We start from the raw sequence: 26,383 nt of genomic DNA on the forward strand, positions 1-26,383 counted from the left end.
CTGACATCTAAGCCTCTCTCCCCTGCCCCTTCAGGCCTCCACGCTCCTGTCTCACATCCCTCCCCCCGCCCCCTCCCCACCCCTGCCCTTCCCAAATATAGCGAATTCTCCCTCTAATCTCAACAGTGGGGGTGTTGTCCTACGATATGATAGGGTATCATACATATGAGGAAACTGAGGCACAGAGTGGAGAGGAGAGCCGCCCAGAGGCGCTCAAGGCTTGGGTGTGGGGAGGGGACTCTTTTTCCTGGGGTCCCTGAACCTCTCTCTGACTGGATGGAGCTGCCCTGTCTGCCTCACCGTACCTCCTCTCAGTCCACGGTCAGCCTCCACCAGACCCTCCTTACAGGAGATGAGCCAGAGGGGTCCCAGAACGAGCAAGGTGGCCATGACCAAACGTTTCCTCTCAACCCTATGGTGTCACAGCCACCAGGCCTCCCTCTCCTGTCTCCCAAACGTCACTGTCCCCGAGCCTCTACCTTTTCCTTAAACTTGTGCCCAGTGACCTAGCATCAGGACTGATCCCACAGGAACAGAGGCTCTGGGTCTACAGACACCTCTGTCCCCCCCCCCTTCTTGCTCCTCTCTTCTTCCCTGGCACCCCGCATTCCCAGGGCAGCCACCAGGCCAGGCCTCTGGCTGGGTGAAGGGACCACACAGGTCACCTGCCTCCCCTGAAATCCTTCCAGTTTCCCTGGAAAGGTGTGACAGTGACCAGGCACTTCTCTGCCACCGACCCAGGATTCCGATTGCCTGAGTTCCCCCAGCGGTTCACACGAAAGACTCACACGAACCCCAGTCCTGGTTGCCTGCCGGTGAGGCCACCGCAGAGTCATGAGGGAGGGGGCATGGAGTGCTCCCTGGGGCTCTGCACAGTGTTGAAGGGAGGATTGAGAAAGGGCCGGTCGCGTTTATTGAACACCTACTATGAGCCGTGCGAGATGGTCACGTTTATTGAACACCTGCTATGAGCTGTGCATTTCTTGTGCATCTACCTCCCTTAATCTGCCCCTGTGAGGGGGCGGGACTGTTAGGGACCCCGTGTTACAAACAGGTTAAATAAAAAATCGGGGCACCAGGGCTGGATGAATGAATGAGTGGGTAATGAACGACTTCTGCTTCGGGCGTCAGGACGCCCTCCCAGGGGAAGTGGCCGGGAGACTGGGCTCGGAGGGCCCCAGGAATTCTCTGGGCAGAGGAGGAGGCAGGGCACTTCAGGCAGGAAAAACAGCACGGGCAAAGGCAGAGAGGTGCGGAAGCATCTGGTATGTTCTGGAATCTGTGGGAATCAGGGCGTATGTGTGGGTATATAGGGTGCTGGGTAAGGTGGGGCCTGACTGTACATCATGCTGAGGAGTTGGGACTGGATCCCGACTGGAGGTGGGGACGAGGCACGGGGAAGGGAGGCTGTCATGGTGGTTAGTGTGCGGGACACATGCTCCGGGATCAGCTTGGAGGAGAAGCTGGAGGAAATTTCACCTTCAATAAATTCTCAATCCGGCTTTGGGGTGCCTCAGTCTGTCCGCCTCTTAACTGAGACTAGCCACAGATGGCCAGGCTCTCGGGGAAGTTCTTCTGGCTGTCTAACTATAGGTATTCTCTCCTCCCACCACCGGTGGAGGAGCACTTCCCCTCCTCAGAGGGTCGGGGTGGCCAGGGGCGGTGAGGGGCCGTGGGGGGGGGGGGTGTACTCCCCGCAGCCCAGAGTGTGGGGCCCAGACCTGGGGGGACGCCGGGGCGGGGATCCTCCCCTGCAAAGACAGTTCGGAGTAATGCGGGCGCAGAGAACCGGAGACAGGGTTTGGGTCCGGCTCTGCCACCTCTCCGTGACCTTGGGCAAGCTCATGACCCTCTCTGGCACTCAGTCTCCCAGTCTGTAAAATGAGGCGCCGCTGTCTAGGCGGCCGTGAGGGTCCCTCCAGCCAGGCCACCTCCGTCTCCCCGAGCACGGTGCGTAGGGTCTTTAAGTGCGGGTACTCCTGGAAGGGGAAGGGGAGCGCTGAGCCGCGAGGCCGGGAGCCACGGAACCCAGGACAGACCCTCTCCCACCCACCCCCTTCCCGGCTCGGAGGAACCCTACCGACCTGTCCCTGGGGGCCCGGAAACCCGGGAGCGGATTCTCGGAATGGGTTCTGGGAGGAGCGCTCCGGGAGGGAGGAGGAAAACCCGGGCAGGATCGGGGGCAGGAGCGGGGCCACGCGGCCCCCCGCCCCCGGCCCTGCCCCGCGCGGCCGGCCGACGGAAGGGGGCTGGAAGACCCGCCCGGCTGCGGGGAGGGGGCCGGGCCGGGGGCCCGCGGGCCGCCGGGGGCCCGGGCCCTGGGGGGGGGGGGGGCGCGCGGCCTCCGCACTGGGGCGCGGGTCACGTGTGAGGAGGGGCGAAAGTCTCGCAAAGCGGGGCGGCGTGCCGCGAGTTGGGAGTTCTCGGCACGCCGCGGGCGGCGGGAGCTCGGGCTCCCGGGCGAGCCGGGGACGCGGCGGAGGCGCGGGCCCGGGTCCGAGACAGCGGGGGCCGCACCGAGAGTGGGAGGGGGAGAGAGACGGAGACGGACAGACGGGGACCGGGAGGAGGACAGATAGAGACGCGCAGGGGAGAGAGACAGGGCAGAGGCGGAGGCAGGCAGGGGAGACACCGGGAGGGCGACGGAGACGAAGGGACCCCGCAGGGAGACACGGAGAGAGCGGCAGCGGGAAGGAGGAGACCCACCGAGCGACAGAGATCCGGGGAGGCGGGAGGGGTGGGGGGGGCAGCCGGGGGAGGTGGCGGCGGATCCCGGGCCGGCCGGCCGAGGAGGAAGGGGGGGGGGGGGACAGTGCAGCGGGGCAGGGAGCGGAGCGCAGGGCGGGGGACGGCGCGGAGTGACGGCGCGAGAACAGCGGGGGGGGGGGGCGGCGGAGGGCAGGCGGCTGCGGCGGGGGCGGGGGGCGCGAGCGCGGGCGGCCGAGCGCCATGGGCCCCCGGACCCCCGCGCTCTGAGCCGGGGCCCGGCCCGACGATGCTGACGCCCAGGCGGCGCCGGGGGCGCGGCGCGGGGCAGCGCTGAAAGTTGGGCGGCCCGCGGGGAGCGGCGCGGGACGGCCCGGAGGCGCGGAGACCCGGAGACCGACGGACACGTCCACCTGCAGCCGGGGAGGGGGGCGGGGCCGGCCCGCCGAGTTCGCGGGGAGGGGGCGCCGGGACTCCCCTCTCCCCGCCCGGGACGCCGCCCGCCCGACCGCGCCGGGGGATGTAGAGCCCGCTCGCCGCCTCCTGGACCTTCGTCGGAACCTCCGCCCCGCGGTAAGCCGGGCCCACGCCCACCGCTGGCGTCGTCCGTCTGTCCGTCCGGCCGCGTGCGTGTCTGTGTGTCCCGGCTGGGCTCCGTGGGCCCCGCCCGCTGAGCGCCTTATCCCCGCGGGTCTCGGGTTCCAGGCGCGCGTTCAGCGCGGTCCGGCGACTCCCCGGGAGCTGGCAAGCTCTGTCGCTCGGTCGGTCGGTCGGTCGGTGGGGAGCGTGAAGGTCTGTCTGGGTTGTGGCCGGAAAGGCCGAGAGAGGTGGGTGGAAGAGGCCTTGACCTCCTGCCCCGGCCACGACCTTTCCCTGCCTCCACCCACCCCCGGTTGTCAGCCCGTTCTGAGGAGCTTCAAGGCAGGTGACTTGTGGCAAAGGAGGGGGGGGGTCCCCTTTCCGCTTCCCCAGCTGCAACCTGTTTGCAAAGGGCCCTGGCCCTCTGATCTGACAGAAGACGACAACGTCCCACTTCTCATGCTCTGAGCACCTACTTTGGGCCAGGTGAGCCCAGGGTGCAGTCCAGTGAATGAGGTAGAGACTGTGGAGAGAGGCAAGGGCTGCTTTTCCCTCTCTGGAGGAGAGCCCCAAGGAAAGAGGTCTGAATGAACCCCTGAGCGGGGAAACTTCCCTGCCTCCCCACCGGCATCAACACCACACTTCTGCCGTGGGTGCCTAGGCTGTGAGATGGGGAGAGAATACAGGCAGATGGTAGGTGGGAGTGTGATGGAGGCACCGGAGGCAGGGCAGCCTGGCTAAGCTGGCAGGTGAGGCCCTCAAGGCCAGTAGGATGCTTAGCAGCGGCTTGGGGGAACTGGGAACTGAGGGACGGAGGTCCCAGGGCCACGCGTACGAGACCCAGAGAGGAGCCAGACCCGTGTGTGTGTGTGTGTGTGTGTGTGTGTGTGTGAAATGTCTGTTCCGCTTCTCCCCACATACAGTCCTGTGACCTCCAGGGCTTCGGCAGTTTGGGGAGCTGTTGGCAGGACTCTGGGGGCCCTGCGAGCCACGCAAGCCCTGCCTTGGCCTGGGATGGGAGGAGCCAAAGCTAGAAGAGGTGGTGGGATAAGGTCTGGGTTGCGACATGGCAGGTGCACGGGCTGCTGGCCGTCGAGCTGACCCATATCCAAGTTGGAGCCTGGAGGGGTGAGCCTAGAACATTCGACCGTTTTCCACAGGGAGGCGGGCTCTTTTGGGGGCTTTCCACGCTGGGCAGGGGGCTTCACATACCCTACATTCAGGCTCCTGGAAATCAGCTCACTAGCTGGGGGACCAGCACCCTGAGGCAGTCACTCTCCTCCCCGACCCTCAACTTCCAGAGCTGTGGAATGAGGACACAGCTCCCTGCCCCACTGACCTCCAAGGGCTCAGATGAGCGGAGGGCTGTTCACAGACTCAAGAAAGTGCTGGGCAGACGGCAGCGAGGATTCCTTTTACCTTCAGGAAGGTGAACAGCTAACGGGGACGGAGTATATGGCCTCCAAGAGAGGATTGACCAAGGAGGGGAATGTCCAGGAGTTAGAGGGGCATCTGGGGCTTGGGCGCTATTCCTCAGGAACCTTTGGGGATCCTGGAAAAGGAAGCTCCTCTCCCCATGAAAGCCTTTGGGGTGACTGGGAACAGGCAGAGCTGGCCTTGAGTATCTGCTGGGTGACCTTGGGCCGCTGGCTCGACTTCTCTGGGCCTCAGTGTCTTCAACCGGAGAATGGGGACGTTGGTACTGACTCCACTGGGTTGCCGAGCGATTTGCCGACTATCTCAGGCCTCTGACAGCAGCTTGCAAAAGCCTGGAGCATAGTAGGTTCTCAGACATTTGCAGAAACCAGGATGAAGTAGCTCTAGAGGCTGTGGAAAGATTTCTTTGCTTCGGATAAGAAGGAAGGGGAGGAGGAACGGTGTAGGCTTACAGGGCGGGTTGGTTCTTAATGTGGATCTGGGGGAGGCGGGGGCGAGTGCCGAGGGGGGTGTGAGGAGGAGGGGCCCCCTCTGCGGGGACCACTGAGTCACGAGGACATGGAAGCGACATGACAACCAGCAACATGGTAACCAGGAGACTCGTGGCGGTGGGAAACGGAGCTGGAGCCGTGTGTCGGGGAGGGGTGGGGGGGTGGCAGTACCGGGGCTGGAGGGTCCGGGCAAGAAGAACCGGGCTGGTCTCCCAGAGTGAGTAGGGGGGAGACCCTGAGGTCAGGTGGGCTAGGGTGGAGAGAAGGCGAGGGCAGAAGGAGAGGCGACCCTAGGGGCCGCCGGGCAGGGGGCTTCTCCCGCACCTCCCCAGGCTCCTCGCTCCTCTCCTCCACATCTCCACTTTTCATGCCTCTCCCCCTAGGATGCCAAATTTGGCTCACGCAATCTGTCGTCTCTCTTCTGAGATTGGCACCGGGACCAAAGCCGAGTGCATTACATCACCGCCGCTCCCCCTGCACGAGGAGAGGGAGGGACAGAGGGCCGGGGGGCAAGTGGCCAAGCCTCAACTTTCATCCCTGTCTTCCTGCTCACTCTTGCTGCCTCGGTCCCAGGCGTTGGGGGCTTCCGGGGAGCAGGCAAGCAGGGCCTAGAGGCAGGACGAGGGCTCCCATCTTGGAGAGATCCCAGGGCCAGGGCCGGAGGTCAGACCGCGTCGCTGTCCCCCTGGCTAGGTGGCGCCTGGGAGGCAGGGAGCCTAAGTGCAGCACATTCTGTCATCGCCTTGCTGTGTGTGACCTTGGGCAGGTCCCCCCGCCCCCCACCCCCGCCCTGTGCAGTGTCTACATCCGTGTGGAGAACAGTTGGCCACTCGAGAGCTTGGGGACTCTCCTGAAAAAAGATGCCCTTGGGTCCTGCTGCGCTCCTGGGCACAGAGGAGGAGTTCTGCATTTTCAGTGGCTCACTGTGACTTTTAGCAAGACCTTAGACCTGCGTCTCTTCACCTGTCAAACGGGGTCGACAGAGCCCTCAAAGGCGCTAAATGTGAAAGAGGTACGAGACACACAGGTGAGAGACAGGGGGAGAGACAGGGGGGGGTCTCTGGCCCTGAAACCACAGACCCTCGGGGACCCTGTGGCTCCCGGCAGACTGGGCTGGAGGCGACGGGGGCAGTAGACCAGTATCTCAATACAGACAGAAGGCTTGGCCCTTAAATCACTGGGCTGACGTCCTTGTTTTAAAAACCGGAAACCGCAGCCCAAAGAGGGAAGTGGACCCCCACCCCGAGGCCACAGTGGTGGTTTGGGGGGTAGAGGAAGTAGAGGTGGGGCCTGAACCCGGGGCTCCTAGTTCCCAGCCCTGCCTAGAAGCAGATAGGCAGGCAGGAAGATACCTACCCCGTGGAACACTGTGGCAAGACTGGACAGGACGCAGGAGTTTGAGGGCCCCGTTCTCACTGTGGCCTCCTCTGTTCTCCCTTCCTGCTCCTTGGCTCCCATTATCTCCACCATCCCTGGGCATTAATCCCTCCTTCATTTGGTCTGTTTCAAGAGCTCCCTTTTGGGCTTTTTTTTTTTTTTTTTTTAATATGTATTTTTTTTTTAAAGTTTATTTATTTTGGGGGGGGGGAGGGGCAGAGAGAACGAGAGAGAGAAAATCCCAAGCAGGCTCCAAGCTGTCAGCGCTGAGCCTGACACGGGACTCAATCCCACGAACTGTGAGATCGTGATCTGAGCTGAAATCAAGAGTCGGCCGCTTAATGGACTGAGCCACCCAGGTGCCCCTTGGGCTCATTAAAAAGATTTTTTTTTTAATGTTTATTTATTTTTGGGAGAGAGAGAGCACGCAAGCAGGGGGAGGGCAGAGAGAGAGGGAGACCCAGAATCCAAAGCGGGCTCCGGGCTCCAAGCTATTAGCACAGAGCCTGACACGGGGCTCGAACCCACGAACTGCGAGCTCATGACCTGGGCTGAAGTCGGGCGCTTAACCGACTGAGCCACCCAGACACCCCACCTTGGGTTCATTTTAAAGTGAGTTTCAAGCCGTCTCAGGCAGCGACAGGCTAGGTTTGGAGTTAAGCTAGAAGATTATGGCCCCTTCTAGAAGATTCTCAGAGCTGGAGGTAGAGAAAGATGGGGAGCCTCTGGATGGTTTGTGAAGTAGTGAGCTCCTCATTCCCAGAGCTATTTAAGCAGAACCAGATGAGTACCTGCCAAGACCCAGTGAGTCCTACTTTATGGGTGAGTTTGAATGACAGTCCCGCCTCCCCAATCCCAGGAGCCTTTCCTATCCCAGGAGGGTCTGGGACGCAGACAGCCGTTGCTTGCCCGCTTTCCAGCAAGGAAACTCACTGTTACGCCGGGCATTGGGCTGGGAGCTCTTTGCAAAGACTTTCTCTTGCAATCCTCCCATCAACCCCGCAATGTCGATTTGATGTCCCTGTGTCACAGATGGGGGAGCCATGGCTCAGAGAGTCTATGTGATCTGCCCAAGGTCACCCAGCAGGGAAGTGAATGAGTCTGGATTTGAGTCCTGGCCAGTCTGATTCTCGGGGGCTGTCCCTGGGACTTCCTTGAGAAAAGAGCGGAAAAAAGTCCCTCCCCTGGGCCGGGGCTTGGCAAGAGATGATGTGTCGCCCCCACAGCATGACACCCCCTCAAGGATCCTCTGGGGGCTCCATTCTGGAGACATAGTTATAGACGTGCACCCAAGGGAGGACTCACTTTACAAATGGGAAGACTGAGGCACAGAGACGAAGAGTGACCCGCCCAAAGGTGCCCAGAGAGTCAGATTTGGGCCAGGGGTCTTTCCCTGCGCTGGTGAGGCAGGAGGCTCCTTTGGGCCGATGACGGTGTTAGGTCTGGGATTGGAGGTGCAGGCTGCTCAGTGGTTTGGCAGAGGGCTGAGAGAGAGTGCTGGCTCTAGGCTAGGGCCGTGGGGAGCGAAGTCGACCTCCAGAACGCGGGAACGCGGAGAAGGGAGCAGGAAGGGAAATCAGCAGGGACAGCGGGTCCACTTCTGTCCTCCCCGGTCCTGGTCCTGCCCGCAGATGTCCATGTCAGACCCCCGGTGAAGTCAGGGGAAACTGTGGGTGGGACCTGCCTGGCAAGAGCGGAGGCTCTTGGAGCTAGCCTTGGGTGTGGCTCCCTGTGTGACCTTAGGTTAGTCCCTCACCCTCTCTGAGCTTGGTATGCTCACCCGTGTGACCAAGAATCTGGACCGAATGATCCGTTTCCCAACGAACGTAGCAGCCGCTGGGCTGTCATCCCAAAGTGCTCCTCCCATCCCCACGAGGACCCTGGGCCCCGGGAAGGGGCAGGCAGGAATCCTGGAGGTTGGCATAACCTTTAAGCCTCCTCGGCGACTCAGCCCTCCTTGCGGTGTGGGGGGAATCTCCGGGCGCAGCCCTTCTTCTCCTTTTCATCTTTATTTTTCTCCTGCTCCCTCTTCCCCTTGCTACGTGGGCTGATCGCTGCTCAAACTTTTAATTCAGATGGTAATTGAAATAATAATATGGGCTGAGGCCCCTCTGCTTGTGACGCTGCAGCTGGTGGAGCTCAGCTATGAATAGACCCTGAGTCACACACGCGCGCGCGCGCCCGCTCCTGCCGGCGCGCACACGGGGCTCACGGGGTGGTGGGTGGGGTGCGGCGTGGGGGGGCAGGGTGGGCTCATGCTCCAGCTGGCTCTGGGTCTCAGCCCTCCACTCTCAAAGGCCTGGGACCCTTCTGCCCCCTGCCACCCACTCCCTGCTCCCTGTGGCACACCGGCAAGACTTGGGACATCGGTGGTCCCGATTACTGGAGGGGAAACTGAGGTCCCAGCAAGGGGGAGTGGCTGGCGGGACGCAAATAGAAAGGGGCCGGGACTAGGTTTGAGCTGGTGGGTTTTGCCCGGTTCTTAGACCACTGTTCGGCCTTAGGGCACACAGGCAAATGGGGGAGAGGAGTACAGGGGTGTGGCGCTGTCTCCCTTTGGTGTCCCCCCTGCCTCAGTCTTCCCAGCGCACGCTCGCACCCCCTCTCACACCTTCCCTCGGGCGCACACCCAGACGCTCAGCTGCTCCGAGACGCGGTGCTGTTGCTTCCTGGCTGGGCTGCAGGGAGGTCTTCTTGGGGGGTCCTGCTGTAGGAACGGGGACAGACCCCCAAGTGCCAGGCTCTAGGCGAGGCTTTTGTGTTCATGATTTTCCTTAATCCTCCTTGTCACCCTCCGTTGAGGAAACTGAGGCTCAGCTAGAAGCAAGAGTTTGCCCAAGGTCCGGCGGGGTGGACTCAGCCGTATACCGTCATCCTGCCGGAAGGTTCCCAGTTCTAGCCATTCCGGGACCCTCCATTTGGCCTGCGGCAGGAGGAAGTGTGCGTCTCTTCCGGCCTGGGGCTCCCCTCTTCTCCCCCTGCATTCCTCCCTGTGGCTACCTGGCCAGTTGTTGACCAGCCCTCCTGCCAGCAGCAGGAAATCCGGTCTCGGTGGGCAGGGGGAGGGGACGCGTCCATGCGGGGCATTGCCAGGCCAAAGAGAGAAGCTACCAAGACGGGCGGTCCTTGGTGTTCCAGACCCCAGCTGGAGCTGCGCAGGGAGAGGGCCTTGCGGTACCCTGTCAGCTGGGAGATTCGTCTAGGCCTGCTGGGTGTGCCCAGCAGGGGCCTCCGGAAGGGCAGAGGGGAGATGGGCCTGGGCACGGGGAGTGCGGTCGAGCAGAGTTACCCCTGGGCCTGGGACGATGGAGAAAATTCTCCCCAACGTTTTCTGGTGGCCCCGTCGTCTCCTGTATCTGCTCATTCTCCAGCACTCTGCTCGGACACGGAGCCGCTGCGCCCAGAGACCACAGTGAACTGCCCAGGGCCCCTCGTGACTCCCCTGCCTCCTGACTCCCCTGACGACACCTGCTCTCTGGTTTAATCCCAGTTTAGCCACTCACTTACCCCTTGTGACCTTGACTGGGACGAGGACCTTTGCTCCTCCGTGAAGCAGAGGCAACCTGCGGCGATGGGGGGCTGTGCTTGGCTTTCCCCTTCTGTTCCCCGTCTGCTCTCAGAGCGCAGCCCGGCTCCACCTGGGCAGCGAGATGGGAGGGGACCCGCTAGGCCAGGGAGGAGAGGGTGCATGACTGTGCGGGACTCATCCCATTTTACTGATGGGGAGACTGAGGCCTTGGGGAGGGAGTTTGGCCAACCCTGATTTGGTAGCAGAATCGGTACCAGGTTTTACCATCTGGCCTCTGGGATACCCCGCCCCGCCCTCGGCAAAGTCTCTCCCCCACCCCGCCCTGCCGCTCCCCTCCCAACCTCTACCTCTACTCCAAACTCCCACCGTAGGCCTGAAAAGAAGTCCAAGCCCCCTGCCCTGGAATGGGGGCCAGCAATTTGGAAACTCCATGGGGCCATATAGGGGAGGTGGCAGGCACAGAACTGGAGGTGACCTGGCTGTGGGTGGTGAGGTGGGGGAGGGCAGGAGGGGCTCAGTCACTCTGGCACGTGACCCCTCTTGTTAAAAAAATTTCTTTAATGTTTATTTATTTTTGAGAGAGACACACACACAAAGTGTGAGTGGGGGAGGGGCAGAGAGCGAGGGAGACAGAGAGTCTGAAGCAGGTTTCAGGCCCCGAGCTGTCAGCACAGAGCCCCACACGGGGCTCAAACCTACGAACCGTGAGATCATGACCTGAGCCGAAGTCGGACGCTTCACCGACCGAACCACCCAGGCGCCCCAACGCCTCTTGTTAGGGAGCTCACCATCTCTTGGGGCAGCCCACTGGGTCTGGAAGGGTCTGCTAATTGGTACCTGCCTCCCTCTTTGGCTTTCGCTCGGAGGGCCCCAGCCTCTTCCCTATAGGAGAGGTGGCCCGCTATCCCGTGCCCCCGAGGCTTCTCTCCTCTGGCCTCCCTGGTCCCAGCGGAGGCCTGTGGATGGGAGACAGATCTGGGTTGAAGTTCACCTCCACCCCTGAGTGGCTGTGTGGCCTCGGGCAGCCTATTCACTTCTCTGAGCCTCTACCCCTGACCTATGGGGTGGGGTGGGCTTGTTGATGGGAAGATCCATGAGCTTTGACTGTAACACGGCCTCTGGTTGCCTGAGCTGCTGTGTGGCCCGAACCGGTCGGTGGCGACTCCTCGCAGGTTTCCAGGCCCCAGGCCCCACGCCTTCACTGGCCGTCACCTTCCGATACTGCCTGTCTAGTTATCTCGGGTGTCAGCGCCTGAACTCTCTGCCGAACCCTCCAGACCTGCCCGGGTGGGGGTAGGGCTGGCTGAGTACCAGCGCTGGGGCCGAACAGCTGCAGACCCTCAGGCCGCCTGACCTTGGAAAGAGCCTCTCTGGCTGGGTTTCAGAGCCATCCCCCCCCCCCCACACACACACACATTGGGCAAGAGCTGGGCGACAAGGAGGGGAAGGAACCAGGTGGGGCGGAGAGCAGGCTTGGCCTCGTGCTGGAGCTGGCCTGGGTCCCTGAGGTGACAGGCCAGGAGACAGGAGAATGGACGGCTAGCTATGGGAGGGGGGTTACAATTATCAGCTGCATTAATAGCATGGCAGAGCCTCCCCACACTCTAGTGGTTGCCTAAGGAGGGGGTGAGCTCCCTGTCACGGGAGGTGTGCAAGCAGCTGCTGAATGACATCTGTTAGGAGGACAGCAGCAGGTTCTCATACAAGGCCAGGGGAAGGGATTAGGCCCAGAGCCCAGAGTCCTTGTTGTCTGGGCCTCAGTGCGGAGGCCCCGTGACCCTAAGGGCCTAACAGACCGTGCCAAGTATTCCCTCGCGACCTTCACCAACTCTCCCCACGGTTGTGCCCTCCAAAAGCCCACAGTCAGTATACGGTATGTTTGTTTTTACTCGGGGTCTTGGTCCGAAAGTTTAAAAGCTACTGCCCTGTATGGAAATCCTGGAGGCAGCGCCGGGAGATGCTCCGTGTGCAGATCCCTCCTTTCTCCAGGATGCTCAGTTCCTAGGAATGTAAGTGCCAGGAATTCCAGGATGTCACTATTCTGTCCTCAGACCTCCCTTCCCTGGCCCAGCAGCCCGCTTGGCTCCAGGCCGTCCAGTCCCCCCCCCCCCCCCACCACACACAACCACCCCCCTCTCCAGGGCCTACATCCCGCTCTCTGCCCAGCCCAGCCCTGGCCCAGCCCTGCTTTTTCTTCTCACTTCCTGCTTGCCCCACATCTTCCTGGGGACCTCTCTCTAAGCCCTCTGGCCTTGCAGACCCTTTGTCCCCGGGGCCTCACCTGTTTACCCGGGGACCTGGGCAAAGCACGAGGTGTGTCTTACCCGCGTCTCTTCCCCGAGCACGTGGCAGGTGCTCAGTAAATGCTCGCTCCTTCCACAGCGGTTTATAGAGAGCACCGTCCGAGGCCCGGCTCTGGGCTGAGTCGGAGACACACGGGGCAGGAGGGCGGAGGTCCCTGCAGCTCAGCGGACGTTTAGGGTGAGGAATGAATGAATGAATGAATGAACGAACGAATGAATGGAGTCTGCGAGTCTCTGGCCTCAGGAGCCGGCTGGGCGGACGGTCAGAATGGGGAGCACGTAGCGCTCTGCCTGTGTGTTAGGCATCCTGCTAGGGACAGTCACCCGTGTCTGTGAGCAGGAGTGTTGGGGTAGAAGCAGGGGCTGGGTGTTCCTGCCGCCGTCTCTGGCCCTTCTGAGACCTGTCCGCCTGCCCCAGCCTCCCCGCCCTCCTCCTCCGGTCCTTGGAGCTTCTCTTCTGGGCCTGGAGCCCTTGTTGTGAATCGGGGACACCCAGGGGCCCCCCAGGGGACACGTCAGAGAAGCCTATGCTCTGTGGGAGGGTGAGGCGAAGGCCTGAGGCCTCAGACGTCCTGCACTCCCTCTGGTGCCACAGAAGGTCTCCATCTGGCTCCACTCAGAGACCACCTCCGCCTGAGAGGTTCTCCCTGACTACGGGGACAGGAATAACTCCTCGTTGGTCACATTCTGTCATATCCCCTGCTTGGATCCTTCGCGGGAATTATGGACGCGCTGGAATTAGCTTGTTTCTCGGTCGGTCGTCAGAGGTTTGTTAAGGGTCCACTCTGTGCCGGGCACCGGAGGTCGGGGGTGAGGCAGAGAACAGAGGTTCGAGGTCCCTGCACTTAAGGAGGTTGTACATGAGATGGGCCCGGATCGGATAAATGCCGTGAGGATCGGGACGCCGAGCATGGGGGGCGGGGGGAGGGGGGCTCTTGGACCGTCGCAAGGTGTGAGCAGTGGCGTCTGGGCGCATTTCAGCCCGAAGGAACGGCCAGAGTAAAGGCCGGCGGGGAACACGTTCGCCGCGTTCGAGGAGCGGGAAGGAAGGCTGGGCAGGGTGGGGTGGAGAGGAGAGGCCCAGGGCCGCGTCGTGGGAAGTCCGGAGGGCTCCAAGCCGAGGGGCAACGTGGGACCGCAGCGGGGGCGGCCCTGGAGTCGTCTGGCCACGACGTGGCGTGGAGCAGGGAGGACGCTGCAGGCTGGACGGACAGAGCGTGGGGCCGTCCACCTTCTTGGGGAAGCTCCCGAAGCCCAGGTGAGGTTGAGCGTAACAGCGCCCACCTCCGGGGTGGGGGTCAAAGTTGTGGCCAGGGTCTGGCCCACAGCTAACGGTGTTAGTCGCTACACCATCATAAGCATCATGGCGATGATGGCGCTGGGGGGGGTTGAAGGGTGATGCCCCAGTGTTAGCTGAGCAACCCTCTGGGCCGGGGGTGGGGGTCACAGACTGCGCTGGGGAAGGCTGGGGAGGGGTCGTTGGTCGTCTCGGCAGCGCTGGGTCGGCAGTGCCCCTTTTTAGCAGACGCCGCTGGGGAGCAGGAGGTCACTCTGCCCGTCGCTGCTCCCAAGGATTGGGGGGGGCGGTGGGGGGGGCGGTGGTATTTTAGGCCAAGGCAGAGCCTGGGAGCCGCAAGAGGTGTGCATATAAGAGGCGGCAGGAGGGAGAGTGAGGGGGCCATCCGGAGAGGGGCCTTCAGGCCCGGAGGACTCAAGGAGGAATGCAGGGGTGAGCCAGGGCCTCCCTCAGAGCTGCCGAGCCCTGGAGGGGAACCCTGGAGGGGAACGTGGATGCTGGTAGAGTCACCCCCTTCGAGAAGGGCTTCTGCGCCTTACGGTTTATAAACTCTTCCTGTCCACCACTACTGTTCATCTTCGCAGCATGCCTAGGAGGTGGGCGTCATTCCTCCCCATTTTACGGACGTGACTCAGAGAAGTTAAGGCATTTCCCCAAGGCCACACAGCACAGAAGTTAAGGAGTCTCAGGCTTTCTGGGATCCCGGGCCCTTTTGGGGACCTTATGAACGCTATAAGCCTTCTCAGAAAAATACACATATGTGTGCGCTAATTTTAAAACTTTCTATGTGTCTTTTTTTCTGTAGGTAATACATTCATATGGTTCTAAAATTAACAAGACATAAACAGGAATACAGTGAGAATTCTTCCTCCCACCCCATCCCCAGCCACCTGCTTCCCCTCCCCGGAGACAGCCAGTGTCACCAGTTTCCTGGGTCTCCATCCACAGACAAGCCGAGACAAGCAAATATGTGTGTCTATAAATTTCTTTCTCTCCTTTTTTACACAAATGGTAGATACTACGCTCAACGTTCGTCGCTGCTGCCTTTTTTTTTTTTTTTTCTTAAAAACACATCTTGAAGACCCACATCGCTCCTTCCCAGGCTCCCTCCTCCTTTCCCCGCCGCCCCCCCTCCCGGCTGTGCGATGTGCCGTTCATGGGTGGGCATTGGCTTCTTCCAGGCCAGGCTGGGCATACAGGGCACCTGGCTCCCCATGCGCGTGACTGTCTGCGGGCTGAGGTCCCAGGGGTGCCCCCAAGTGCCCCAGCCAGTCTGTCCCGTGCCTCTTCCGAAGCCACCCAGGGCCACGCAGAGCAAGACAGGAAGCAAGCCTGGGACTTGGCTCAGACTCCCCTTCCCTGACCCTCCCTTCTTCCCGACACCTCTTCTTAGGTGTGGCCTGTGGGCCCATCGGAGAATCCAGAGAATCCTGTGCCGGTGTGAGCGAGGGACAACAGCCCCCATGCCCCATAGCTTCAGGGGACCTCCTCCCCCCGCCGTCAGCCCCAGCTCCTGGAGTCTGGTTTGCTGAGAAACCAAGGTTGGGGTGGTGGTCTCCTAGCCTGCCCTCTGCTCCTGCCACCTGGCCCACCACAGCCGCTGGCCCCACACCTTGCCTTCTCCTGTTGCCCATGTCCTCACTTCACCCCTTGTGGCCAAGGGAGGGACAGCATCCAAGTGGAGAAGGGACATGGGGCCGCTGGCCTTGTGTGGTCTGGGCTGGTCAGGGCCAACGGGGCGGCCCTGCTAAAACCCCTCTTCTGGCTTTGGGGACCCCGCTGTCCTTCTGCTCCTCTGGTCTTCTGCCGTGCTGGGTCCGGGTCCTCTTTCGTGGGCAGGAGATGCCCAGCAGCCCTGGGGCCCTTCCCTCTTCTTCCCGGCATTCTTGCCCCAGGCGGCTGCATCCGGTTTGCACAACTCAAAACACCGCCCCGGGCGGTCAGCACCTAACGTCTGAGCCCGGACCTCAGGGTCTGACATGCTGTGGATTTCTCTACCTGGACCCCCACAGCCACCGCACGCTGGAAACAGTCACTCCTTAAACCTGGTCCTCTTTCAGCGTCTCGTCACCGGCTCCCAGCACCCCTCTTCCCAATCGCCCCGTGCAACCTGCCACCAGGCCCTGCATGGAAATTTAAACGGTCAAACCAGGCAAACCCCAACCACCTGCCCACCTGTATCCTGTGGCCATGAGGATGAACCCCATGATTCTTCCCCCCACCTCTGGGGCCTCATCCTGGGCAAGTTCTCTCCCCCTCGTCTTGCTCACTTCACTCCCATTACCCGGCCTGCTGCAGATTCTCGACTCACCAAACTCTTTTCTGGAATGTTCTACACACCACCTTTCACACAGACACACGATTCTCCTCACCGGCTGGACTCCCCAGTCACTCCTCAGGTTTCAGTTTCAATGTCACTTTCTCAAAGAGGCCCCAGGGGACCCCCAGCCAACCAGAGGCCCCTGTCCTCTCTCCTGTCCTGCCGAACTTCTCCTTCAGGCAGCTTGCCACAATTTCTGACCCCCCGTCTGTGCAGATGCTGTTATGTGTATGACATCTCTCCGCAGCTGATCCAGAAGGCTGGGTGGGTCCACGGCCTGGGTCTGACCCGCAGCCAGGGTGCAATAAATAGTAACTCAGCAACTTTGGAGGAGAAATAAGCAGCAGACCAGGCCCCTAGAGGCCCCAGTAAGGCCGTGGGGGATCGAATCCCACCACCAATGAGAGAGCTGAGGATGTTCTAGAAACAAGAAGCCTTCAGGGATCTGCTCTCGCCTTCTAATCCCTGTATAGAAGGAGGGCACAGGTGTTTGGGGCCAGTCCCTTTGGTGGGACTGTCTGGCCAATAGAGGGGGCTCCTGCAGGGGTGGGGAGCATTCCGGCAGGGCAGGGGCCGGGCGCTGGTGGTGCAGTAAAGGGCACGTCTGCAGGTGGGAGCAGTGACCCTTGGGTCCTCCAGCCACCAGCTCCTGCTATGTGACCATGACCAGAAGGTAGGAGGCCTCTCTGGACATTCTAGGAAACTAATTTTCTTTCTTTTTTGCTTTCTTTCTTCTTTCTTGCTTTCTTTTCTTTCTTCTTTCTTTCTTTTCTTTCTTTCTCTCTTTCTTTCTTCTTCCTCTCTTTCTTTCTTTCCTTTCCTTCTTCTCTTTCTTTTCTTTCTTTCTTTCTTTTCTTTCTTTCTCTCTCTCTTTCTTTCTTTCTTTTTTCTTTCCTTCTTTCTTTTCTTCTTTCTTTCTCTTTCTTTTCTTTCTTTCTTTCTTCTTTCTTTCTTTCTTCTTTCTTTCTTTCTTTCTTTTCTTTCTTTCTCTCTTGCTTTTCTTTCTTTCTCTCTTTCTTTCTCCTCCTCCTTCTTCTTCTTCTTCTTCTTCTTTTTCCTCTTCTTCTTTTTAAGTGTTTTTTATTTTGAGAGAGAGAGAGGGAGAGGCAGAGAGAGCGGGAAAAAGAGAGACCCCCAAGCAGGCTCCGTGCTGCCAGCGCAGAGCCTGACGCAGGGCTGGAACTCGCGAACCATGAGATCATGACCTGAGCCAAAATGAAGAGTCGCACGCTCGACTGACTGAGCCACTCGGGCGCCCCGCCGGGGAAGTTGCTTTCTAAGCCTGCTCACCTGTTGGCTGAGTGGCCGGGAGGGGGAGCTGGGAGTTGAGGTGCGGAACTGGAGGAATGAACCAGTTCACGTCACGCCGCTCAGAGCCCCTCGGGGAGCCCAGCGTCTCCCGTGTGTCTGGCTCTAAAATCAGGGACCAGGTCCTGGCTCCAACTCGCCCTATGACCCAGCTTCTCCTTTCCCCAAAGGGCTGACTTCACAGAGTCAGACTTGATAAATGTTTACCAGCTGGAAGAAATAATGTGACAGTGTTCCTTTGGGGCGGGAGCCTAGGGTGCCTAATGAACGTGCTCTGGCGCCCACTGCCTGGATCCAAAACCTGGCTCTACCGCTAGTGAGCTGTGTGACCTTGGACGAGTTGCCGGACCTCTCTCTGCCTTAGTTTTCTTCTCAAGTAGGGATAATAATGGTAACTTCCTCTGAGGTCATGGTGAGGATGGCAGGAATTGATCAGCATAAAGCACTCAGAACAGCGCCGGCCCGGAGGAAGCGCGTGCTAAATGCTCCGCGTGGATTTTGCAATGTCACACCGTTGGCCAGTGGGGGAGGGGGTGCGTGTGCAGTGGGATTTCGGGGTATAGAACGTGCGAGGGAGGAGCGGCGTTCGCTGGGCACCCCCTGTGGGGCCTGCACGTCTGTGACCGTTGGCAGCCTGCGTCCGGCCCTCACGACCCCCCTGCAAGGTAGGCATCACCACGCTCCTTGGCCAATGAGGACACCAAGGCCCAGAGAGAGGTCAAGGAGTCTGCTGGAGCGAGGCGGGACCCGTCCCACTTCCGGGTCAGCCTGGGGAGAGTCCGAGGCCACGGCCCTCACTCAGCTCCTCCCTGTGCTGGTGTCGGAAAACGAACCGGGCGGGGCCGTGTGATGGGTGCAGGGCCGGCTCTGGGGAGCTGCGGCTGAAATGCAGGGGAGGAGGTCAAGGGAAGGACTGGGCAGCCCCGGGGAGTGATTTGTACCCACTTAGCAATCATTTACTCCGCACGGGGCACGTGAAGGGCACGATCCCATTTGTTCCTCATTACAGTTTTATGAGGTAAGGACTATTGTTAGCCCTACCCAGGGATGCGGAGGGCAGGGACCAGAGAGGCTAAGTAATTTGCCCAAGGTCACGCAGGCGGAAACCGGTGCAGAGAGTCCAGAGCCGAAGCCATGGCAGGGGGACGATGAGGGCTCTTGAGACTCATGACGAGGACGAGGACGTGGTCAGACCTCCTGGGGCCTGAGCAGCAGGTCAGAGCTGAACGAACCCTCCCCCCCAACCGGGCCGGCCAGGCCGGAGAAGCCTCAGTCAGAGCGGGAGAAGGGACAGACCCCGTGCTCCTCGCGGGGCTGGGAAAGGGGGACAAGGGCGTTCGTTCCTTCCACGGCCCCCAGGGAAATCCTCCCACCCTCTAGAACCCGTCCTGGGTGCACTTGAGTCAGGAACCCCTCGGCCCCGCCTCGTCTCTAATGCCCTGTGTCTGCTCCCTCTGGTAGAAGAAAAGAGTCAGCCTCCCTGTCCAAACCCCAGAGGGGTTCAGGGATGAACGGGGCTGAAGAGACTCGGGAGCACCCACCAGATCCCCCGCCTTCTTTCGGACTCCGTGCTGGGCGCCTTGTTTCTCTCCCGGTCTCCTGCCAGGGAGCAGACACGGTCCCCCATTCTGCAGGTGGAGGGAAAGAGCGCCTGGCCGGAGCAGCTTAGTGGTGAAGCCAGGGCTTGAAGCTGGGTTTCCCGACTCCCTGTCTCGTCATCACCGTCATCTTGGTCAGCAGCACCGCCCCCATTGTCACCCGCATATTCTTCGCATTTTGCCGGCCCGGCGTTTCTGTTCCAGGCCGGCCGGCGTTTCTGTTCCCAGTAGTTATATCACATTGGTCTCAACAAAGGGCCGGGTGAGGTAGGTACTATCGGCATCCTCTCCGCTTTGCAGATGAGGACACTGAGGTCCGAAGGGGACATGCTGGGAGGTGACAGAGCTGAGACTGACAGCCAGGTTTTACCACCCAAACGCGAGGGCTTAGCCAACACGTTATTTTTCTGAAGTCGAAAAGGAGCCGGGTGGTGCAGACAGGTGGTGAGGGCCAAGGGGCTCTGAGAAAGCAGGGCTGTGGCTGGTGGGACAGCCAGGGAAGAGTCAGAGACTGGGGCCTGGGGGGGGGGGGGGGGGGCGGGGCTGGGCCTGGGGGGCTGAGGGGAGGGGTGCTGGGAAGAGACACAAGGGATCCATGTTGGTCGCGCAGGGTGTTGTGGAAAGTGAGGGGAGCCGGAAGCCACACTGGGGACCGGGGTGAGCCGGGGACCTGGAACCAGCCGGACCTGAGTCAGAATCCCAGCTTTGCCACTTCTGCTGTGACCCCGGTCCTCGTCCCCACTCCCCCCACCCCCAGCCTGTGATTCTTCAGCTCGGAAGAGAAATAATAACCCTGCTTGTTGCTGTGATAGGTGCTTAATAAATACTTGCTAAATAAACACAGGGTTGCAGTGACGCTTCGGGGAGATAGACCAGGCAGTGCCTGGCAGGGAGCTGACACTTCCAGAGGGTTCCTTGCCTGGAAGCAGCCACAAAGAAGGAGACAGTGTCAGCTGGGCCCCAGGGCTGAGCAGTAGGACCTCGGGCAAGTCACTTCATCTCCCCTCTTGACCCATCCAATAACAATTAGATGCATAAAGGCCCTGCAGGCCAGCCTGTCCCTAAGCCGTCTGCCCCCTACGAGAGCCTGCCTGCCTCAGGTCTCTGGAGGGGCCGCTGCTGAGGGCTCGAGGGTGGGGTGAGATGTACCCGCAGCCCTCAGTAACTCTCCCGTGAGTGGGGTGGGTGCACACAGGGAGATTTGCCCTCGTAGCCTGCCGGGGTTGCGGGAATCCACCTGGCCCGCTGTCACTTTAGCAGCTTTTCTTTCTTTCTTTTTAAAGTCTATCTATTTATTTAGAGAGGGAGCGGATGAGGAAGGGGCAGAGAGAGAGGGAGAGAGAGAGAATCCAGAGCAAGCTCCACTCTGTCAACACAGAGCCCAACACGGGGCTCGAACTCACGAGCCGTGCCATCCCGATCTGAGCCGACACCCAGAGCCGGACGCTTAACCCGCTGTGAACCACCCAGGGCCCCCTAGCAGCTTTTCTTTTGCAAAGAGAGTTGTGGGCCAGGAGGGGGGGCATATGGTGTCATAAAATCAGAGGGAAAACAGAGTGACGGGCGTGGGGTCCTCTGGACCCCTGGCAGGCAGGGTGCCCAGCCCTCTTCTGGAAGGAGCAGGCTAGCAATAGCTCCAGTGAGCCGACAGCTCTGGGCCTCACTGTGCCACAGCCCTGCTCTTGGCCTCAGTTTCTCTAATTGTCCAGTGAGGTCTGGTCTAGGGGCTCCCGATTTTGGATGTTTGCAGCACAATCAAATTGAATGGAAAAACGTTTTTTTGGTAACGGATACAACATTGCCAATCCTTCATTTTGCCGAGAAGGGACGCGAAGTTGTTTTTTTATTTAATTTATTTTAAAAAATATTTACTTTTGAGGGGCGCCTGGGTGGCTCAGTCGGTTGAGCGTCTGACTTCGGCTCAGGTCATGATCTCATGGTTTGTGGGTTCAAGCCCCGTGTCGGGCTCTGTGCGGACAGCTCGGAGCCTGGAGCCTGCTTCGGATTCTCTCTCTCTCTCTCTCTCTCTCTCTCTCTCTCTCTGTGCCCCTCCCCCACTCACACTCTGTCTCTCTCTCCTTCAAAAATAAATAAACATTAAAAAAAAATTTACTTTTGAGAGAGAGAGAGAGAGAGAGTGAGCAGAGCAGGGGCAGAGAGAAAAGGAGACACAGAATCAGAAGCAGGCTCCAGGCTCTGAGCTGCAAGCACAGAGCCCGATGCGGGGCTCGAACGCACAAACTGTGAGATCATGACCTGAGCCGAAATCGGACGCTCAACCGACTGAGCCCCCCAGGCGCCCTGGGACGTTAAGTTTTTAAAGGCAGCCAGCATCTTCCAAAGAAAGAAAGTTTACCATGAAAGGGGTCCCAGGATGCACTCAGAATAAAGGACAGTGACCAGCAGGCGAAGCTGGCCAGGAAGGGGAAGGACTTGTCCAAGGTCACCCTCCACGGCAGGGAGAGGGGCCCGGCCTCCCAGAGCCTCCGCCGTAGAAAATGTGTTGAGACCGTGTTCTTCCACGTGTGTTCGTTTCGTGGCATCCTTGTTGCAAGAGAATTAGACCAGCTCCCTGCCTTCCAGAAAAGTACGGTTTAATTGGAGACACGATCCAGGCACCTGCACAACCAGGGCGTGCGCTCTGATAAAACGTGTATTCAGAGGAAGGTGCCCAACTGTCGATGCCTCTTGCTCCTCTTCGACGATCTGTGCCCTTTCTCTTTCGCGCTTTCCCCGTGGGCCCCTGGGCCTTCGCCAGGAAGCCCTGTGTGACAAACAAGGGAAAGAAAACCTGGCCGTCTCCCGGTGGTCGTCACCCGAAAGCACCATGCCAGGCTGGTACTTTGCACGTTTTGGTCGGGCGTTGTGCGGGGGCAGCCCACACGTTGACAGGTGAGCCTGTCACTCCTGCCGAGGAGTTAGCGGTGACGGGAGTGTTCGCATCTTTGAGCGGGTCACCGCAGACAGGGCCCGCACCAACCGAGCGTCTTCAGGGGGGCAGGCTCCTCCGTGGTGGAGGGTGGACGGGTCTGGGGGTAGCTTTCCCAACAGCCCCGAGTGGACATTCCCGAGCGTGGCTGAGCGGAGCAAGCAGAGTGATGGGCGCAGGGTCTGGATCACCGCAGGGGTGGGGGACAGGCTGAGCCCCCACCGGGCTGAGGTGTGAGGCTGGCAGAGATGGGGTGATGGAAAGGTAGGGGCTGGGGCTGACGGTTGAAGTTGGGGGGGGGGGAGTGTCAGGTGGGGACATGCGGAGCCTCGGGGCTGACCCCGGAGCATGGGGCTGGGCTGATTCCTGCCACTTCCGCTCAGGAAAGGGGGGGAATAGTGGGCAGTGCTGGTGAGGGAGGACCGAGAGCCGAGAGCATGCAGAGATCTTCTCCCTCACCCTCACCCCCAGGGCCCTCCTAGAGAGTGAAAGCCCCATAAAGAGCCTTCTCCTACAGCACAAGTCCCCTTGGGCAGAGAGCCAGGGGTCCCCAGCACCCTGCGTTTGGGCTTGGCCTTGGGTAGGCCCTTCACCCTGTCTGGGCCTTAGTGTCATCGGTCAAAGGCCAGGTCACCACACTTTGTCCCCTCTGCCCCTCTCCCTGAGGCATGCGGCCGGTGGGTCCAGGGCATGCTGGGGCCAAGCAGGTTCCCCCTCTTCTGTAGCCCCAAACCGCACTCCAAGTACTCCAGGGAGGACGCCCTTCTTTCCAGGGGCACCTTAACCTTCCAGGCGCTCTGGAGCGGGAGTGAGGAGCCCTGGGTCAGGGCTGGCCCACCCCGCCTCACTCTGGCACCCTTAGCAAATCTGGGCCTCAGATAGAAAATGAGGGCCTTGAAATCAGTGATCGCCCGTTCCTTCTGGTTCTGGTTCCTTCTGTGGTGCTAATGGAGGCATTCAAGACAGTGGGGGCAGAGCAGAGGGAGATGTTTAGTGAAGGAAGACCTCCCTAAAAACTAGAAGGCGCTCCTGGCCCTGACCACCGGGAGCCCTGGCTGTCAGGGCTCCGGGGGAGGCGACAGAGAGGGTCCGGGACTCCCGGCTAAAGTTATGACCTCTTAAGGGCCGGCATTGCACACCCACATTGTCTGTTAGGTCTTTGGACTGATGGGTCTCACCGGTCCCATTTTCCAGAAGAAGAAACTGAGGCTCACAGCAGCCAAGTAACTTGCCCGTGTTATGCGGTGGATGAAGGACTTCAGTGCATGACTGTGGGACCCAGGGAGCGCCTTTGAGGTGGGGAAAGAAGAAGAACCCAGAGTGGGGGGTGATCGCGGGGGAGGTGGGGGGCAGGGCTCACTCTCCCCAGGCCTGGCCGAGGGAGGGAGTTTCTCCCGGGAAGAGGCGCAGGCAGGCACCAGGCTGTTGATCTCTAAATTATAGCGTTGGCGCGCACTGGTTGCTGCGGCAACCGAGTTGTCCTGAACGGGGAAGTGTATAAACATTGCCACAGATGCACAATTAGATCAGGAAGAAGAATAGAACAGAAAATAGAAACTTCCAGCCTTATATAATTCTGGGCCAAAACGTTACCGGGAGCCCGGGCCCAGGCCCAGCCCTGCCAGCGGCTGCCCTCCCCACCCCCACAGCACCCTGTCTCTGCCGGGGCCCCAGTGGAAGGGAGGGGTGAGGGGAGGGCCTGCCCTCCGTGCGCCCGGCTGGTGCGCCTGCCACCCGGTGGGGTAAGGGCCGTCCGCCTCCACTAAAACAGCCGAGGACGCTGACAGGTGACTCCTGCCTCTCGCCGGCTTCCTCCCGCTCTGGAGAAGCGGGAAGGAGGACAGCAGGGTGACCCGTTTTAACTGAGCACCTACTATCTCCTTCGGTCCTGTGACGTAGGGTTCGGATACCCATTTCGCGGGTGAGGCGACCGAGGCTCAGAGACGGGACACGAGTTATCTGAGGTGTCACGGCGAGGCAGTGGGTGTGCCTGCCTCCCTGCCTCTGGGTCTCCACAACCGTGAACTCCAAGACGCTGACGGCACCCGGGGAACTGAAGGTTAGACACACCTGAGTTTGGATTTACGCATCAGCTGTGTGGCCTCGGGCGGGTCACGTCCCCTCTCTGAGCCCTGTTCCCCCCCACCTGTGACTTGTAGAAACGTTCTCTGTCCACTCTGTCTGCGAATGGCAGCCAGTGGCCGCAAGCGGCCGCCGAGCACTTGAAATGCGGGCGACTGAACTTACAACTGTATTTAAGTAAATGTCAAAAGCCCCAGGTGGCCTTTGGCTGCTGTACTGGACCGCGTGGGAGGATGTCCAGCCCCAGAGAGAGACCCAAGAGGGCAGAGGCTGGACCCAGGGAGGTGAGCGGGGGGCGGGCCAGCGCATTCACAGCTCCCTCTGCTCAGGGCGCGTGGGACAGACGGCATGAGGAAGCTCCCCGGCCGGGGTGGGGGCCAAAGAGGGTTGGAGGGGGCAGCGTGAGGGGCTGTCCTGGTGGCCTCAGCTTCTGGTCCCCGGAGGCACTGGCGCTGGTCCCGAAACTCCCTGCCTGTCTGCAGAAGAGCCTGATGTGCCACATTCTGCGGCGCAGGGAGAGGGGGGCCTGGGCCCTGGGCCCTGGGCCAGGCCCCTCCCCTTGTGAGCATCTCTGGGTGGGGGGGGGGGGGCGGGGGGCGGGGACAGGGGAGGGGGAGGGGGAGGTCCCGGGCCACCAGCGTCTCACGCGTCTCGGGCTTCTCCTCCCCAGGCCCTGCGTCTTCCCAGGTGACCACGCCGGCTTCAGGACATGCACGGGCACAGCCGCAACGGGCAGGCCCACGTGCCCCGGCGGAAACGCCGCAACCGCTTCGTCAAGAAGAACGGCCAATGCAACGTCTACTTCGCCAACCTGAGCAACAAGTCGCAGCGCTACATGGCGGACATCTTCACCACGTGCGTGGACACGCGCTGGCGCTACATGCTCATGATCTTCTCCGCGGCCTTCCTCGTCTCCTGGCTCTTCTTCGGCCTCCTCTTCTGGTGTATCGCCTTCTTCCACGGCGACCTGGAGGCCGGCCCGGCGGCGGCGGCGGGGGCGGCAGCGGCGGCGGCGGCGGCGGCGGGGGGGGGCCCCGCCGGGCGGTGGCGCGGCGGCCCCGGCGGCCCCCAAGCCCTGCATCATGCACGTGAACGGCTTCCTGGGCGCCTTCCTGTTCTCGGTGGAGACGCAGACGACCATCGGCTACGGGTTCCGGTGCGTGACGGAGGAGTGCCCGCTGGCGGTCATCGCCGTGGTGGTCCAGTCCATCGTGGGCTGCGTCATCGACTCCTTCATGATCGGCACCATCATGGCCAAGATGGCCCGGCCCAAGAAGCGGGCGCAGACGCTGCTGTTCAGCCACCACGCGGTCATCTCGGTGCGCGACGGCAAGCTGTGCCTGATGTGGCGCGTGGGCAACCTGCGCAAGAGCCACATCGTGGAGGCCCACGTGCGGGCCCAGCTCATCAAGCCCTACATGACCCAGGAGGGCGAGTACCTGCCGCTGGACCAGCGGGACCTCAACGTGGGCTACGACATCGGCCTGGACCGCATCTTCCTGGTGTCGCCCATCATCATCGTCCACGAGATCGACGAGGACAGCCCGCTCTACGGCATGGGCAAGGAGGAGCTGGAGTCGGAGGACTTTGAGATCGTGGTCATCCTCGAGGGCATGGTGGAGGCCACCGCCATGACCACCCAGGCCCGCAGCTCCTACCTGGCCAGCGAGATCCTGTGGGGCCACCGCTTCGAGCCCGTGGTCTTCGAGGAGAAGAGCCACTACAAGGTGGACTACTCGCGCTTCCACAAGACCTACGAGGTGGCCGGCACGCCCTGCTGCTCAGCCCGGGAGCTGCAGGAGAGCAAGATCACCGTGCTGCCTGCCCCGCCGCCCCCGCCCAGTGCCTTCTGCTACGAGAACGAGCTGGCCCTCATGAGCCAGGAGGAGGAGGTGATGGAGGAGGAGGCCGCGGCCGCTGCGGCCGTGGCCGCAGGCCTGGGCCTGGAGGCGGGCTCCAAGGAGGAGGCGGGCATCATCCGAATGCTGGAGTTTGGCAGCCACCTGGATCTGGAACGCATGCAAGCCACCCTCCCGCTGGACAACATCTCCTACCGCAGGGAGTCCGCCATCTGACCTCCAGGCCCCGCCCTCGTCACTTCCCACAGGAGCCTCTGCCCCGCCCCCCCGGGGGGAGGGGGGACGCCAGGACACGCCCCTCCACGCTCAGGACAGAGCCGACCCTGGCTCCGTGGACCTTCTGGAGGGAGGCGGGGGCTTCAAAGACTGGGGGACCCCTCCCTATTGACTCCAGAGCCCAGGCCTGGGAAGGGCCCAGGACACCCTCTGCCCTGTCAGCCGACCCGCTGGCGTCTCGGGGACCCCAGACCCACCACCCTTTTCCCACTGACACTTCAAGGACGTGCCCCCTTTGCTCTCAGAACCTTGGGGAGGGCGGCTGGACTGCTGGGGGGTGGGCATCATGGGG

General features: G+C 61.1%; 1 protein-coding gene across 1 annotated transcript; it reads left to right on the plus strand.

Moving 5' to 3' along the window:
* The first annotated feature begins 2,945 nt into the window (after positions 1-2,945).
* Positions 2,946-26,383, plus strand: KCNJ4 (potassium inwardly rectifying channel subfamily J member 4). The gene is given in 3 exon segments (XM_086712272.1): positions 2,946-3,279; positions 24,627-24,989; positions 24,991-26,383. Coding segments are annotated over 2 exon segments (1,365 nt in total). The 5' UTR covers positions 2,946-3,279; positions 24,627-24,665; the 3' UTR covers positions 26,032-26,383.

The sequence above is a fragment of the Puma concolor genome, chromosome B4 (genome assembly GCF_028749965.1).
Source record: "Puma concolor isolate L17-30 chromosome B4, mPumCon1.1.hap2, whole genome shotgun sequence".
In the NCBI taxonomy this organism is placed as follows: Eukaryota; Metazoa; Chordata; class Mammalia; order Carnivora; family Felidae; genus Puma; species Puma concolor.